Below are 16,855 nucleotides of genomic sequence, written 5' to 3'. Positions count from 1 at the left end.
GGGAAAATCCATTTCAATACATGTGTGTGTTTTGCCTTCACGAGTCACAATTAAACCTAATCTCTGTATATGTGCAGGTGAATTGACACACGCACCCTTACACTGGTCCGAACGATAGGCACTGTGGATTGGATACAGATCTGCTGTCTATCATACACTCTCCAATTTGTACAGTAAATCTAATAAAAAAATCTATCTGTAACTGATGTGTGTGACCAACAAATGTCCCTTGATTCACCATAAACCAGCAAGTGAAAAGCAGATGAACCTGGTATAATGGTTCTATATCGGATCACAAGTGTAGAGGATTAGTATTTAACTGGCCTGGCTGGTAAAAATTGGACTGATTGCCAATATTATTGATAGGAAAAAAGACCATGATGCTTGTATTTTTCCCAAAAAATATGGCAACCTTACTGGTATGATGTCATATTAATTTGGAAAATATTTTGGCATGTATTCTTTTTTGTAAAAATCATGTTCTTAATACAACTGCACGTAATAAAACAACACACCAACATTCCCCTGTTGTTAAAAAGTCAGCTTTTTATTTTAATGGTAACAAACATATTTATTTTGAAAGAAACCATTTTAACAATTCATGAAAAGGTTGTTAAAAGTCAAATAAGATGACTATTGCATCACATCACTAACAAGGCCAAGTTTGCTTTCATATAAAGCAGAAGTGACATAACTATCATTTACAAACCCTTTTTCCCCCAGAGTGCTTTACATGTGCGTCTGTATTCGGCATTAGATGGAATGGTTTACATTACTTGTACATGAGCACAATACATAATCTAGATTCCGGGCAAAACTCAATTTTTATTAGCATGCCAAATGATTCTATATGCCTAAAATATAAATCAGTATCTTAACAATAATAGATTAAATGTAGAATTTATCTATTATTCTTTGTAACCACATACAGTTATTGGGAGCTGCCCTACTGCACTGTAGATGCCTACAGACAATAAGGATGGTTCACCAATGTGCCTAAAGCTAATTTTCATTTCTGTAGAAAGGTCTTTCATTAGAAATATCACTGGTGGCCAAGACACGCATGTACATTTAGCTGCTGTCTAATGCCTGTAAGCAGCTTAAAGGGTCAGTTCACTCAAAACTGAAATGTGATTTTGGGCCGAAACACACCTTTGTGATCTGTTCTGATGTAGTAATGCACACATCAATGTTGGTGCCATTGTAATGTACATTACGTGTACTAACACGTGCTGTGCCATTCATTATGAATATTTTCAATGGCACCCCAACCCATTAAGACAACACAGCTCAAATACACGTGTTGCAGCTCACCACAATACATTGTAATGCACTACCTTGTGTTGTGGTGCATTGTGTCAAAATAAAATGCTGCATGCTGTTTTTTGGTCCATGCCTGTGCGTTGGCAGCCCATTTAAAATAAATGGACTGTTATAACACAAGGCATAATAATGTGTGGCACAATGTGTGTTAAAACCATGCACAGAAATAGAAGTATAAATGGGCCTTTATCGGTGGAACCTACCAAGTAAATCACCCACAAATGTCTTGAAAGCACTCTCCAATTCAGTTTCCTGACTCTGCTCCCAACCACTATGGAATTTCAGATTTCCCACTCTCATATTTGTGTTTTCCCACTACATTATATAAAATAAAGAATCCAGGAATGAGAGTGGAATAATTACCAGTATATAAGTGTCACCAAACTTGGCAACGCGAGAACTTAGATTTCACAAGCAGAGCAACTGAAATAAAATGTTAGAGCTTAACTTTCCATCACGTACCATACCCATCAGTTTTGTGTGCACAGACCCTTTGGGCCCATTTACACTTGTATGTTGCAGCAACACTCACTACAATGTATTTTGTTACGCATTTATGCAATGTACCTGCTCTATGTGTGGCGCCATTCATTAGGAATGGCACCCCAACACACAATATAGCACGTACAATGCACCATGCAGCACACCGTGCATTGTGGTGCCCTATGTTGCAAAAAAGAGTCATGTTTTTGATCCATAGTAGTGTGCAATGTGCGTTAATTTCCCTGTAACCTGGCTCTTTAACATATATTTTTAAAGTTCTCCAGATTGTCTAGCTATATGTTTGTACTTAGCATGGTACTAATTTTACTCTAATGATACTAACTTTACTGATTTACGTGGATTAATACCTAACTTCAGATTTTGTCATTCAAGATATGAGGTCAGAAAGAGGCGTCACAGAGCCAGAATACACAAGTAGCACAAGGGAAATTTAACAATTTTTACCATGTAACTGTTTACACCAAAGATATCACAGCACATATTACTTCACACACTTTTTCACTTACTTTGTCAGAATTCACATTGCTACTCACACAAAAATAATTGCCATATATTTACTGACTGGTGAAAATTGCACTTAAGATACAAATTTAGCTTGGACATGCCAGCTAGTGTGTAAAGGTATTATCCTATGTAACAATATGTTTAATGTCTAATATGTTTTCTGTACGCTGAAAGCACCAGAGCTGCATTAAGGTAAGAATGTACCTCTGTATTTAACATATGGACTTCACGATGTATAAACATTCATGAAGCTTTAAAAGCTGAAGATAGGTCTAGAGATGCTTCCAGAGTGAGTCCTGTGCTCCATGAATGTATATAATGGGTGTCACATCATTTTGTGTTCTGTAGGTTTTCACCACTTAGTAAATCTCACTTTCATAAGCTGACCATATGTGGGGAAAAACCTTAGCTGTTTTTTATGACTATTCAAAATGACTACTGTTTATCTTCCCCAGGATAGTTTCTGAGAAAAAAGGAACAAAATACTGACCATTTGGGGCCTGGTTTACTATAGTGTGAAGTGAGAGGAGCAATAAACTAAACCTGTATAGATAACTTTAGGCAGACATAAAAGACACAAAGAATTGAATCTTTAATTAAAAGATTTTTTTTTTTTAAACGAAAGCAGTGTAAATATCTGAATGTGACTTGTTCAGCCTTTTGCAATTGCCTATTCAGCAAAGCTCAGAATAGGAAAGAAAAGGCAGCACTAGTAGAAAGCATTTATTTCATGTGAAGACAAGAATCAAGTAGATAAAAGGAAAAAGCAGAGTGATGCCTTGTACACACGATCGGTTTTCCCGGCGGTAAAAAATTCGCCGGGAGAACCGCAGGGAAAACTGAGAACCTGCTCGGTAGCTTTTTCCCCTTAAGCCCCGTACACACGGCCGAGGAACTCGACGTGCCAAACACATCGAGTTCCTCGGCGTGTTCAGTGTGGAAGCCGCCGAGGAGCTCGGCGGGCCGAGTTCTCCCATAGAACAACGAGGAAATAGAGAACATGAGTTCTCTGGCTGAATTTTTTCTGGCTGAATTCTGGCTGAATTCTGGCGAGAAACTCGGTCGTGTGTACGGGGCCTTACACACGGCCAGTTTTCCTGGCAGGAAAACTGCCACGAGAGCTTTGGCCGGGAAACCCGGCCATGTGTATGCTGCCGGGAAATGTGTATGCTGCCGGGAAAAAGACCGCCAGGAAAAAAGAGAACATGTTCTAATTTTTCCCGCCATGGAGCATACACACGGCCAGTTTTCCCAGCCAAAAGCTGTCATGGCAGTTTTCCAGACAGGAAAACTGGTCATGTGTACGAGGCATGAGGGTGAAATACTCTAAGTGCTGTGCCTCTTCTCTTTCACTATCTAATCACAGGCTGAGATGTGTCCATGGTGTCCTGGGCTCATAGGAAGTAGGTTAAATGATGCTGGCCATCATTAAATCCTTTGGGCAGATGGCATCTAGTGGTGGAAAAGAAGCTATGGATTAAAGCTGATTTTTGTGGTAAAAACTTTATTATTTTGTCTTTTATTGGGCTAATAACTTTTTTTTACTGGAATTCCTACAGCTCAACTTCAGCAAAAACATTTTTAGACTAGGAGTTTCTATAGTGTGTAGGGGTCAGACTGTTTGTCACATTTAATTGCTGTCTGTTCCCCCTTGTGGTGGGTTACCCTCACTTTCTTTCTATATGACAAGAGTCAGAACAGGAAATAAGGAAAAATCTTTCCAGTTGGGACACAGTCAGCAATAAAACATTTCTGTGTTTCCACTGAGAAGAATGTTCCCATTTCCTATACTACTGACAAGTTCAAACAGAAAAAGCGAGGGGAGACACAAACTGCATTAAAACATTGTATGAGGTTCTAACTCTTTCCTGTTCTACCAAATATGTTTTACAGCTTTCTTTGTCTCTACTGGGGAGATTTCTCCTCACTTTCTGTTCTGTCTGACACCAATCAAATAGACAGCAAGTGAGAGGACAGGCTTTTTTTACATCCAATCATATGCCAAAGAAGCTCCATTTTTAATTGTTCCTACATACGACTGGGTGTTTGTGCTCACTGCATTTCACACTATAGCATATCAAGCTTTTGGTCTTAGAATACTGGAGAAGACTATGGCTGAGGCTGCCGACGGGAACCGATGTTGCCAGTACGGGTACGATTTCCAGTGTGGGCGGTGTGCCATTAGGAACTAATGGCACTCGCCTGCAGGTCCCGCATTTCTCTGTGTGGGTGGTTGCGACTGCCGGTATTAGTGCGGTTCCCACAGCAGCACCACGACACATATGTGAACCTAGTGTAATGCATCTAATATACAGATTTCATTGGGGGGAACTGCCATCAGCTCTGCCAGATGATATTTAAAAAGACAGCTTTTGTATGTGGGTGTGGAGTCTTGCACTAGGACTACAATGAGATTCCCCAAATAGTTTTACTATAACAACTGACTTGTTGACTATCTGACACAGTAAAATAATTTTTAATGATGGACTATTCAAAGCATACCTAAACGCTTATTTTTGTTACAAATTATGAAGTTCATAGTCTTAAATTCACAAATCCAAAATTATAACTCCTATTATTTTTAACTGACTATTGAGCACACTGGTTGACCTCCACCTTGAAGTCCACCTTACATTCCTACAAAGTATTAAACAGCTGCTGGAGATGTACATTTTATACAGTACAGGAATAACAGCCAAAGAACAAAATCTGTAATGCAGATAATCTGCATATAGCTACTTCTTATGGTTGCTACAATGCATAGAACGGATAGGATGCAAGTAAGGAGGCCTGATATAAGAATTTGCTGTAATTCCTTAGCAAACATTCTGACTTTATATAGTCTTTGGCTTGATGAAGGGCTTTTGCCCCAAACTGTTTGTAATATATGTACCGTATTTATCGGCGTATACCACGCACTTTTTTGCCCTTAAAATCAGGGCAAAATCGTGGGTGCGCGATATACGCCGATACCCGCTCCCTGTACGCAAGAGGAACCAAGCCTGCCCGACTATACCCGAGTGTACTGCGCTCGGTATATGTCGGCGGAGTGGTTCAAACACAGCGCGGGAAGCGGGGATTCGACTCGGAGACAGCGCGGGAGGACACCACGGACACCACGATGGCCGCAGAAGGACGCCGGACCGGACAAGGCCGCCGATGGACGCCCTTGCAAGACACCAAAACTGTAAGTATAAAACATTTTTTTCCAGGAATTTCAGGGCTACATTAGGGGTGCGCGCTATACGCCGGAGCGTGTAATAGGGAGATAAATACGTTATAGCATGTCTATGGTGTCACCCGGGGTTTCCACCCATGCAGATTGAGGGTGTTAGGGTTGTGTGTCTCATTAGGTGAAACCTGGTCTTTCAATTTTCTCCAGGATTGGTACCAGAACATATAGAGATGAACAGAACCTGTATGTAGTGCTCCTCTGCTCCCCAGTTTAAACATAACTATAATCTACATACAAAGGAAAGAGCCGTTATACTCTTTATTAACATAATATAAGCTCATTTAGGTAGAAATGTTAATAGAGTAAATCCAACAATTACCGGTATATTTGCCCAAACAGGTGTGCTTTGTTTCAGAATGGTGTCTTTTTATTGCATATTGAGGCAGGAAACAAATACATGAAAGCCACAGTGTATGATGGCAACTGTGACATGTATTTACTGCACACAAACTGAATACCCTGTACAGAACCTCATTAGATTGTCAATAATGAAAAAAACAACAGCATTTACATAGCTGTTATAACCAGCATTAAAGCATGATTTAAATCCAAAATATGGGAACAGCACTACAAAGGTCTAAATGTAGCACAATTATGTAGATGTATGGTGAGATGGAGGCCCTGATATGAGCTTCAAGTCAGATCATGCATTAAACTCCATGCCTACAACTCTGCATTGAGAATGAATGACCCACAAAATGTTTGAGTACACTTAGCAAAAGTTAACCGATTAGCACCATGTTCACCACAGGAATAATTTATTGAATTATTACACCAGTATTCCACTACCTACCTGCTTGTGAATTCAGCTGCAAAGTAGCACATAAGAAAATTCCAAGTCCTGACCCTACCCTAGTGTGTTTCTACTCTATCACCAGATCGCTCGTTAAATGAAAAAATCTTCTCATAAAATGATATGTACATTTACCTGTAAAAGCCTTCCTTGTGTAGATTATCTAAAGCCCTGTGGCAGCTGCTGGGCATCGCTATCTTGGATGGCACTCTATAGCAGTGGTCATCAACCCTGTACTGACAGGCCAGGTTTCATGTATTACCTTGGGGAGATGCAGACTAGAATACTGCGACCACTGAGCAGCAAATGATATCACCTGTGATGTATTTCAGTTATCTTGCAAACATGGCCTGTTAGGCCTCGTACACACGATAGGTTAACCAGAGGACAACGGTCTGATGGACCGTTTTTATCAGTCCAAACCGATCGTGTGTGGGCCCCATAGGCTATGGCTATTAAACCATAGGTTAAAAAAAGCCAACTTGCTTTAAAATTAACCTATGGATTCCTAACCGATGGGAAAAAAACAATCGTTAGTAGGCACAACCATCGGTTAAAAATCCAGGCATGCTCAGAATGAAGTCGACGCATGCTTGGAAGCTTTGAACTTCGTTTTTTTCAGCACGTCGTTGTGTTTTACGTTATCGCGTTCTGACACGATCGTTTTTTTAACCGATGGTGCGTAGGCACGACAGACCATCAGTCAGCTTCATAGGTTAACCTATGACAACGGTCCTTCAGACCGTTCTCATTGGATGGACTGATCATGTGTACGAGGCTTTAGTGGGCCCTGAGGACAGGGTTGATGACCACTGCTCTATAGTATTCCCCTTTGTTGCTTACCCCTGTAGCTACATAAAGGGAACTTGAGAGAGTAGCAGAGAGTAATTAGACACCTCCAGTAGAGGAGAGGGCTATGCCATGCAAGAAGAGAGAAGGCTGTGCCAGGGAACTGACTCTACTGGAGTGGTCAACTTTTCTAGCAAGTTCAAAGGCACATTGAATGTAAATGAAAAAAATAATTTATGGAAATAAAAATGAAAATATACATTTAAAAGACTTGATTTTTCTGTGCTCCTACTGGCATTTTTTTTACACTGGTGACAGGGTCTATTTAAACCTCTCTGTAATTAATGCTTCTTTCCATTCTTCATATATGTTCTTCCCAGTTTCTGCTAAATTGGTCATAATGATTTGGCTAATTGAGCCAAACTTGCACAGAATATATATATATATATATATATATATATATATATATATATATATATATATATATATATATATATATATATATATATGTGTATGTGTGTGTGTGTGTGTTTCTATGATAACTGCAGGCACAGGCTGCCATTGTATAACTGTGTTATCCAACTGTGGACACCCCATGGTTAAACTAATTATGCAAAGAATAAGCCATTCCAGACCTTAAGTGAATTGTATATGGACACCTTTAAATATAGAGATCATTGTTCTACAAGTAGAGTGACTTAACTTTCCAATACATAATGCAAAGACAACATGAAGTGAGGTGAGCAAGCTGTCTATAACTGTTCTGTAGTGACTTACATGCATTCTAAAATATTACTTCCTAACGTAGTTTAATTATCAATGAGCTATAAAATAGCTGGAAGCAGACCAATAATATTTTCATTATTTTTATAATGTTATATTTTCTTCTTAGTCATACAATAGCTGGGGGAAATGTGTATACTTAATTAACTGTTTCTGAATATATTCCCCACTGTTTTTCCATTTTATGGTGCAGTAAATGTGAAAGTATGCATACAATAGAATATACACTGTATGTGGCACAGTTATGATTGTTACACTACACTTTGCATCAATATAAATGGCTAGTGCTTGTTTTTTGGTTGTTTGCAACAGGAAAACTATCAAACATGCTCCAGAATTTAGTTGGTTTAAATTAACTTCTAGAAAGTCAATTCTTTCCTATAACATATTCAGAGGACAAAGAAAATGTTAAAAAAATTGTACTTGTGACTATTGAGACATACGTTTTAGAACTGTAGTGCCACGTTACCAACAGGGGATATTTAAAATTTTACAACAAATAAGTGTGTATACACAAAGTCAAATAGTAATATTCTGACTTCGAAAAATCCACCAACTTTACAAGCAGTATGCAGTCTGTACATGTTATTCAAAGGAGAGGTGTGTAAAATGTTATCCTCCTCCCAGGGAAAGAAAAATGTAATTACAATTTTCCTTTAATGAGCACAACTATATGCAATTTCAAATTCATGATCATGAAATATTGCAGTACTACACACTGAGGACTTGTTTCCACCAGAGGCACTAGAAAGGCATGCTAACATGAGTGCTCTGCCATGTTGTTTCAAATGGGTTCTGTTTTTTAAGGAATCCATACAAATAAAGGTATTTTGAAAAATAAAGGTCAATGCACAAAAAGGTCCGGATACAGGATATTTTTAAATGCACTGAACTATACTTTTGAAGGCCACTACTGATGGAAAAACAATGTTTTCTTTAATGTCAGTGCATTTTTGCTAAGCTGAAAACTATCTTGTGATAATTAGGTTCTAGTCATGCATATGTCATAGAAAAGAAATGTGTAAACACCATGTGTCTACACAATCAACGCGCTGCTTGACAATTGGAAATAAGCAGCCAACACCACAAAATTAGATCGATTTTGTAGATAATGGAACAGAAAATGGTAAGGTGTGGCGCTAAAATAAAATTAAAAAAACTAATTAAATAAGTTCATGAGAAAAGCAACTTCTATCATTGGGATAAACCAGAGTCCATCCAGTGAAGGGAGATGAAAACCAATGAATGATAGATAATCCGTAACAATAGAAGTGAATGTGGTTCAGCTTACCAGATGTTGAGACTCAATTAAGTGTACACTTATCGGGTCATACAGGCTTATGGGATAAAAGAGAAAAGTTTTACACTCACATGTGACAGGAGTAAAAAAAGCGCTTAGCATGTATCTGGCAGAAAGGTCAGTGTCTTCTCCCGACGCGTTTCGTTCAATAGTGCCCCAGGACGATGTTCTATTGAACGAAACGCGTCGGGGAAGACACTGACCTTTCTGCCAGATACATGCTAAGCGCTTTTTTTACTCCTGTCACATGTGAGTGTAAAACTTTTCTCTTTTAAATAAATCATCATTTTATATACAGTATCACGCTATGTGTACTATATTCTTTTCCCTGGTAACAATCCCTGTCACAATCTGACAATTAGTGAGAACCTCTACTAGTACCATTCAATTGGCTCCAATCAGAAGACAGAAGCAAGGATTTCTCCATGCAGTAAATGGTCTCCCCTTCATCGGATGACACGTGGGTCCTTGATATCCCATAAGCCTGTATGACCCGATAAGTGTACACTTAATTGAGTCTCAACATCTGGTAAGCTGAACCATATTCACTTCTATTGTTACGGATTATCTATGATTCATTGGTTTTCATCTCCCTTCACTGGATGGATTGCACCATGGACTCTGGTTTATCCCAATGATTGAAGTTGATTTTCTCATGAACTTATTTAATTAGTTTTTTTTCATTTTATTTTAGTGCCACACCTTACCCTTTTCTGATGCATATGTCATACCATATAGTGTGCATCGCCATTTTCATTCTCAACTGTAGCTATGCTCTGAAGGTCTAAAGCAGGGGTGCCCAACCTTTTGAAGGCAGAGGGCCACTTAAGCGACTAAGTAACCTCAATGAGCGGAGTGGGCAGATGACAGGTCTGTGTCCACTCTACATATGCAAAGCAGACACAGACACAGCCCAATCTACTCTATGGACCCTCTGATCCAATCAGATGGAAGGGGACGGATCCACTTCTGTTTTTTTTTAGCAGATCGAATTGGAGGTACGCAGGTGTAAATGGACAAAAGTCTGTTTACATCTGCCGCTCCATAGAGGTGAATGGAGGATCCGATTGGGTCAGACAGGTCGTGTGAAAGGGGCCTAAGGCTGCTATTAAACGGAATGTCTGCGGTCTACCCACACCGTGGGTGTGGCGCAGTGTACCTGTGGTTTTCCTGCCAGTTAGCTGCACTTTGCCATAGACGTCTATTATATCCTGCAGGTGTGGTGCACTTTCTGAAAAGCCGATTGCTTCGCTCTGTGATGGCAGGTTGGCAACCTACAATCTGGGTTTGCCAACCATCCATCCCAGAGCAGGAGGTCGTGAGCCACATCAGAGGGCTACACGGGCCACTGGTTGGGCACCCCAGTCTAAAGCAAGCATTGGTTTGCTGCCTGGCGATCCTCAACTCCACATATTTTGATTGTATTTACGTACTTGTGAATGTTTTTATTTGTTTAGTATGTAGATGAATGGATAATTGCTGCCTATGCAGTGTTTAAAGTGGCTGTAAACCTCAGTCGTGGAATCTGAGCAAAGCACATATATCTGCAAAGTTTACTTATCTCCCTACAAAGTTTAAAGTGTTGTTTATCTCTGGTGCTTTGTTCCTCTGTTATCAGCATGAATCACTTCTGAAAGGTTTTCCTGACATATGAGATAAATTTGTGTCGGAAGGGGGGAGAGCTATGAATGGAGCTTGTCTATTCACAACACAGTTCTTCTGCTGTGTGGATGGGTGTTTGTGCCTTTCTTCCAATCAGCTCTTACACACTGTATCTGCAGCCTTTCCGCTCCCTCCTCTGTGCTCCTGACAGATGGAGAATGATTTTAACACTTTTCTGCTCTTTAGAAGGGATGCAGGGAAGAGAAGACTGCAGATAAACAAGTAAAACCTATGTAGGAGGTTTTATCTGTATATCATCTGAGGCTGTTGACTTCACTGGGTATATGTGAGGGTTTACAACCACTTTAAGTCCATGTTCACAAATTAAATCAAAAACACATTTTTTTTTTAATTTAAAAAATATTACCTTGTAAAAGCAAAACCATTTTAATGCCAGGCACACACAAAATAAGTGTTTTTTTTTGTGATAATATCCAATACTCCAATGGTGGTAGTGCATTTTAAAGAGACGTTTGATTATGTAGACAGACTTCTATACAAGTGCCTATCTATGGTAGTCTGATCAGCATACATACAAAAACAATTTTGAGATACCGGTACATTAAATCTTGGTCATAATAGAAATACATTTCTATCTATTTTCAACAAAAAGAGGAAACTAGAACTGCAAAATTTGATAATGAAAGAATGAGTTAAACAGCTGATTGCAGCTTGTTCTGGAAGAATTTCTTTACATACTAAGGATGACATTTAAACTGCTAGTGCAAAACAGCCTGCTCGGTGTTATTAATACATTTATTTACTTTCTTAGCAACTTCGCTATAAATTGCTTCCAGGAAGATTAGATGGAAATGCTCATTAGATTAATATATGATTTTTTTTTTTTTTATGTATACTGCACACTAAGGCTGCATGCAGCATGCCTCAATTGTAATGCAGCTTTAAAAACATCTACTGGGTCGGATGCATTTACAAAATGAGAGTATTAAATTAGCCCATCATCTCTGCAGGTTCAGTGACCAACTTTGAGCCATCCCATGATGTCTTGAACTGTTCAGGAACAGGAAATTCTCTCTGCAGGGATACAAAACCAACAGAAAAGATTATGTAAACTTTGGGATACAATACATAAACCAGAGAGAATGAGATTCAAATTGCATGAATGACTAGGCCTTTAGAAATCAGACAAGCCCGGATTATAAACTTCTGCCCATTGAAACTCCCAGGAAGTTGTTGTTACAGAGCAGAGATAAAAATCATGGTGAGTTCACACACAGTATAGCTTCCTCTGGCATTTTCAGTGGGAGCTTTCTTGTTGAAATTGCTACATGTAAAACCCAAATCATACTAATCTTTTTTTAAATTATATTTTTAATTTATAATACATGCACCAAAGCATTTCTGAAAAAGTACATTTAGTATCAACATTTTAGTTTACATGATAACGTGTTCTGAGTATGACAATTTGAGAAAGAGCGAAACCCAAACATCCATTGAAGTCTATGAGGGCTGAACCTTGATACTAAGTTATGCCCATTTTCAAGGCTAATAGGCAATCAATAGGCTTTTGTCAAATAAAGGGCATGAAGGGCCGAGCAGCAGGGAGAGCGTCCTTTTAATTTGACTTTGAGGGTGATATTATGTCACATTCCAGAATAGATACCATCAGCGACATTGTGTTCTGGTATCACGTATTTTGGATGTGCAATTGATTTTTTAAACTGTTATGCCTCGTACACACTATCAGTTTTCCCGACGGGAAAACTGTAAGGAGAGCTTTTGGACGGGAATCCCAGCCGTGTGTATGCTCCTCGCAGTTTTTCTGACGGGAAAACTGCCCAAAAACCACCGGACAAAAAAAAGAGAAATGCCCCGTACACATGTGCGGGAGTTCCGACGGGAAAAGCTCCCGTCGGAAATTCAGAGTGGAAAGCCGAGAACCTGCTTGGTCAGTCTTTCCCCCTACACACGGCCGGTTTTCCCGACAGGAAAACTGTGATGGAGCTTTGGCCGGGAATCCCGGCCGTGTGCATGCTCCATCACAGTTTTTCCCATAGGAAAACTGCCAAAAACCGCCAGTTTTCCCGGCGTGAAAAAAGAGAACTGGTTCTCTTTTTTTTGTCTGGCGGTGTTTGGGCAGTTTTCCCTTCAGAAAAACTGCGAGGAGCATACACACGGCCGGGATTTCTGGCCAAAAGCTCTCCTCACAGTTTTCCCGTCTGGAAAACTGATCGTGTGTACGAGGCAAACCAGTTCTAATTTTTCCCGCCGGGAAAACCGGCGGACTTTTCCCCCCTCGGTTTTTGGCAGTTTTGCTATGGGAAAAACTGCAATGGAGCATACACACGGCCCGGATTTCCAGCCAAAGCTCCATCGCAGTTTTCCTGTCGGGAAAACCGACCATGTGTAGGGGGAAAGACTGACCGAGCAGGTTCTTGGCTTTCCCCTCGGGATTTCTGACGGGAACTTTTTTTTTGGTCGGACAAGGGTCCGATCCTGTGTACGGGGCTTTACTTTAATCTATCAAACTTTCTCTGAAAGCACATCTATTTAGGGAAGCCTGTCTCCTCTTCCTAAAAACTAAAATTTTACTTTCCCTATCAACTCATCCGCACACGGTTATTACCTTTTGTGTCACTTGCTCTTGCCTTTTGGATTATAAGCTCTCATGAGCAGGGCCCTCTTAACCTACCTCTCATTGATAATCCAGACTGGTCCATTTTAATGAAAGTGAGCTGGCCTACACTTTCTTGGAACAGGCAGATTTGCTTCTCTAACAATAAATTTGGCTGCACTGAAGGCCCACCGAGACAGCACACTGTCTGCAGGACAAGCCAGATGCTCCAGTGCTCTATCATCAGAGGGGTTCTGCCACCATCATAGGCATAGGCATCTCCTGAAAGTGCCACATTTTGACCTCCCTCTTGGATAGTGGCAGTAGACTGCCCATTTTACTCTTCTATCATGAATCTCTTTGGTGACTGACGTCTTTGCACAGGCATTTGAGCAAAAAGATCCCTGAAAAAAGAGGTCCTCAAGTCCTTGGGGTAACTGAGGAGAACACTGTCCTAAACAATCTCAACCAACCCACGTACAACTCCATGGGTTTGGAAAGCCAGGCAGCTTATGTTAGCACTACATTTTTCCAGGTGCGGCATGGCCACTATTACCTGCCTACAAGAAGCCACAAACTCTTCTGTTCTATTGAAGGCAGGCCCGGACTGGCCATAGGGCACACCGGGCATATGCCCGGTGGGCCGCGGCAGTCCGAGTACATCTCCCCAGGGGTGTACCAAGGGGTTGCAGGCTGAGAGGGGACGCCCAGTTTACCTGATAGCAGAGATCCCCCGCCACCAACACAGCGCTAGATAGAGAGAGATGAGCAGGGCGATTTCTCCCCCTCCCCTTGCTGCCTGCAGGACCAGTTAGAGGATAGGAGCTGCTTCTACTCCTCCTCCTCCTCTCATCCTCTCCTCATGTGTCTGCCCCGCCCACTCTCCCCGACAGACACTGTTCTGCTGCCTAAGGGATGTGGGCGGGAATATTCAAGATAAAGCCAAACAGAAAGGAAAGATGGAGTCTGATATCCATCCATCCAGTCAGTCCCTCCTGCCTCTGAGTGAGTACTGTAAACTGATGTAAGGGTGCCCTTCATTCCCTTCTCTCTCTCTCTTCACCTTTCTTTCTTTCTCTCTCCCTATTATCTATCTATCTATCTATATATCTATCTATCTATATCTATCTTCCTTCCCTTCGTTCTTTCTTTCTTTCTTTCTTTCTTTCTTTCTTTCTTTCTTTCTTTCTTTCTTTCTTTCTTTCTTTCTATCTTTATCTATCTATCTATCTATCTATCTACCTTTTATCTATATTCCTTCCTTTCTATCTATCTTTCTATCTCTATCTATCTATCTTATCTATCTTATCTATCTATCTTCCCTTCTTTTTTTATGTATCTATCTATCTATCTATCTTCCTTCCTTTCTATCTATCTTTCTATCTCTATCTATCTTATCTATCTATCTATCTATCTATCTATCTATCTATCTATCTATCTATCTATCTATCTATCTATCTATCTATTCCTTCCCTTCTTTCTTTGTATCTATCTATCTATCTATCTATCTATCTATCTATCTATCTATCTATCTATCTATCTATCTATATCTTCCTTCCTCTATCTTTCTTTCTCTCTCTATCTATCTTCCTTCCCTTCTTTATTTGTATCTATCTTTATCTATCTATCTATCTATCTATCTATCTATCTATCTATCTATCTATCTATCTATCTATCTATCTATCTATCTTCCTTCCCTTCTTTCTTTCTATTTTTATTTTTCTTTATCTATCTATCTATCTATCTATCTATCTATCTATCTATCTATCTATCTATCTATCTATCTATCTATCTATCTATCTATCTATCTTTCTCTATCTTCTTTCTTTCCCTTCTTTCTTTCTATATTTTTCTTTCTGTATCTCTCTCTCTATCTCTCCCTATGTCTGTCTTTATCTCACCCCACAAAAATGTTTGCTTCTACCCTAGACCGGAAGTGGCGTCATGACTTCACTCGAAGGCAATAGAGGCAATCAGAGACGATCTAGTCTATTAATACCTCTGTGACCAGCACCGATGGATCATTTCTTGGGCACTGGTAAAAACGGTAAGCCTGAGAAAGCTGTCCAGTGGCTAATGAGCCGCTCGGACCACTTTCATGAGAAAGCCAGTAGCAAAAAAAAGGTTAAACCACTTGCACACTGCAACGCATATATATATATATATAATGGTTTCATATTCCATTGCAGAGGCTTATTTCATAGTAAATGTGTTCTGTTTGATGGTTCTGTCAACTGGTGTCTTACAGATAAACAATGCAAAGTACAATATGAAGGTCACATCTGGGTGTCTTTAATCAATTTTGATGCTTGATTGTTTGGTATGGGATAATGTACTTAGCACATCAGCATTCCTCTTTGCTGTATAGAAGAATCTGTAAATACATAGCTCTGGTATCAAATTAAAGACTATACAACAATATTTAATTTCTGATGGGATATTGATAGTGATACAACACAAACTTCTTCCCCATCACCCACTTGCAATGCAGGTTCACATTGTGATCAGGATCTAATTGACTCTCCCTGTGCTGCAACTACTCAGAAACTACTCTCCCTAGATGTTTTTCCTGTTTAGGAACTACAGGCTTTTCCTGTGTCCGCTTTCATCTAAGGCTTATGCCCCGTACACACCATCACTTTATGTGATGAAAAAAACCGACGTTTTTAAAAACGTCACTTTAATTGACCGTGTGTGGGGGAAAACGTCATTTTATGTCTTGTAAAAAACGACCAAAAAAAATTGAAGCATGCTTCAATTTTATGTGTCGTTTTTCAAAACGTCATTTTTAACTTCACAGAAATTGACCGTGTGTAGCAAAAAACGTTGTTTAAAACGACGTTTTTTCACCCGCGCATGCCCAGAAGCTACTTATGAAGCAAGCTTCAATGGAAAAAGTGGTGAGAACGTAACCTCGCTTTGCTAGAACATTGTGAGAAAAACGATGGTGTGTAGGCAACTTCGTCTTTGAAAATTGAAGTTTCAAAAACGTAATTTTTTACTTCACAGAAAATGACGTTTTTTTTCATCACATAAAGTGATGGTGTGTACGGAGCCTTAGGCCTCGTACAGACGGGCAAACATGTACAATGAAAACGGTCCGCCGGACTGTTTTCAGCGTACATGTCGGCCCGGAGATTTCTGTATGATGGCTGTACACACCATCATACAGAAATCCGCACGTACACGATACGCGGCGACGAGGCCGCGCCGTCGCCGCGGCGACGTGCGTGGCCCTGGCAGTTTAATGCTTCCACGCATGTGTCAAAGTCATTGGACGCATGCGAGGGATGGCGGCCGCTCGGACATGTACGGTAAGTCTGTACAGACGACCGAACATGTCCGACAGACAGGATTCCAGCGGGCATGTTTCTAAACAAGTTTAGA

The 16,855-nt window shown here is 40.1% G+C and overlaps 1 protein-coding gene across 1 annotated transcript in view; it reads right to left on the bottom strand.

The window, feature by feature from the left end:
• Positions 1 to 11,264: 11,264 nt before the first annotated feature.
• CAP2 (cyclase associated actin cytoskeleton regulatory protein 2) overlaps positions 11,265 to 16,855 on the bottom strand; it is a 163,954-nt gene continuing 158,363 nt past the window's right edge. Inside the window, exon 13 of the mRNA XM_040353764.1 lies at positions 11,265 to 11,928. Coding sequence (XP_040209698.1) covers positions 11,845 to 11,928 — 84 coding nt within the window. The 3' untranslated portion in view covers positions 11,265 to 11,844. The remainder of the gene's footprint in view (positions 11,929 to 16,855) is intronic.

The sequence above is a fragment of the Rana temporaria genome, chromosome 5 (assembly GCF_905171775.1).
Source record: "Rana temporaria chromosome 5, aRanTem1.1, whole genome shotgun sequence".
NCBI classification, from domain to species: Eukaryota; Metazoa; Chordata; class Amphibia; order Anura; family Ranidae; genus Rana; species Rana temporaria.
This window is presented reverse-complemented; position numbering and strand designations above follow the sequence as displayed.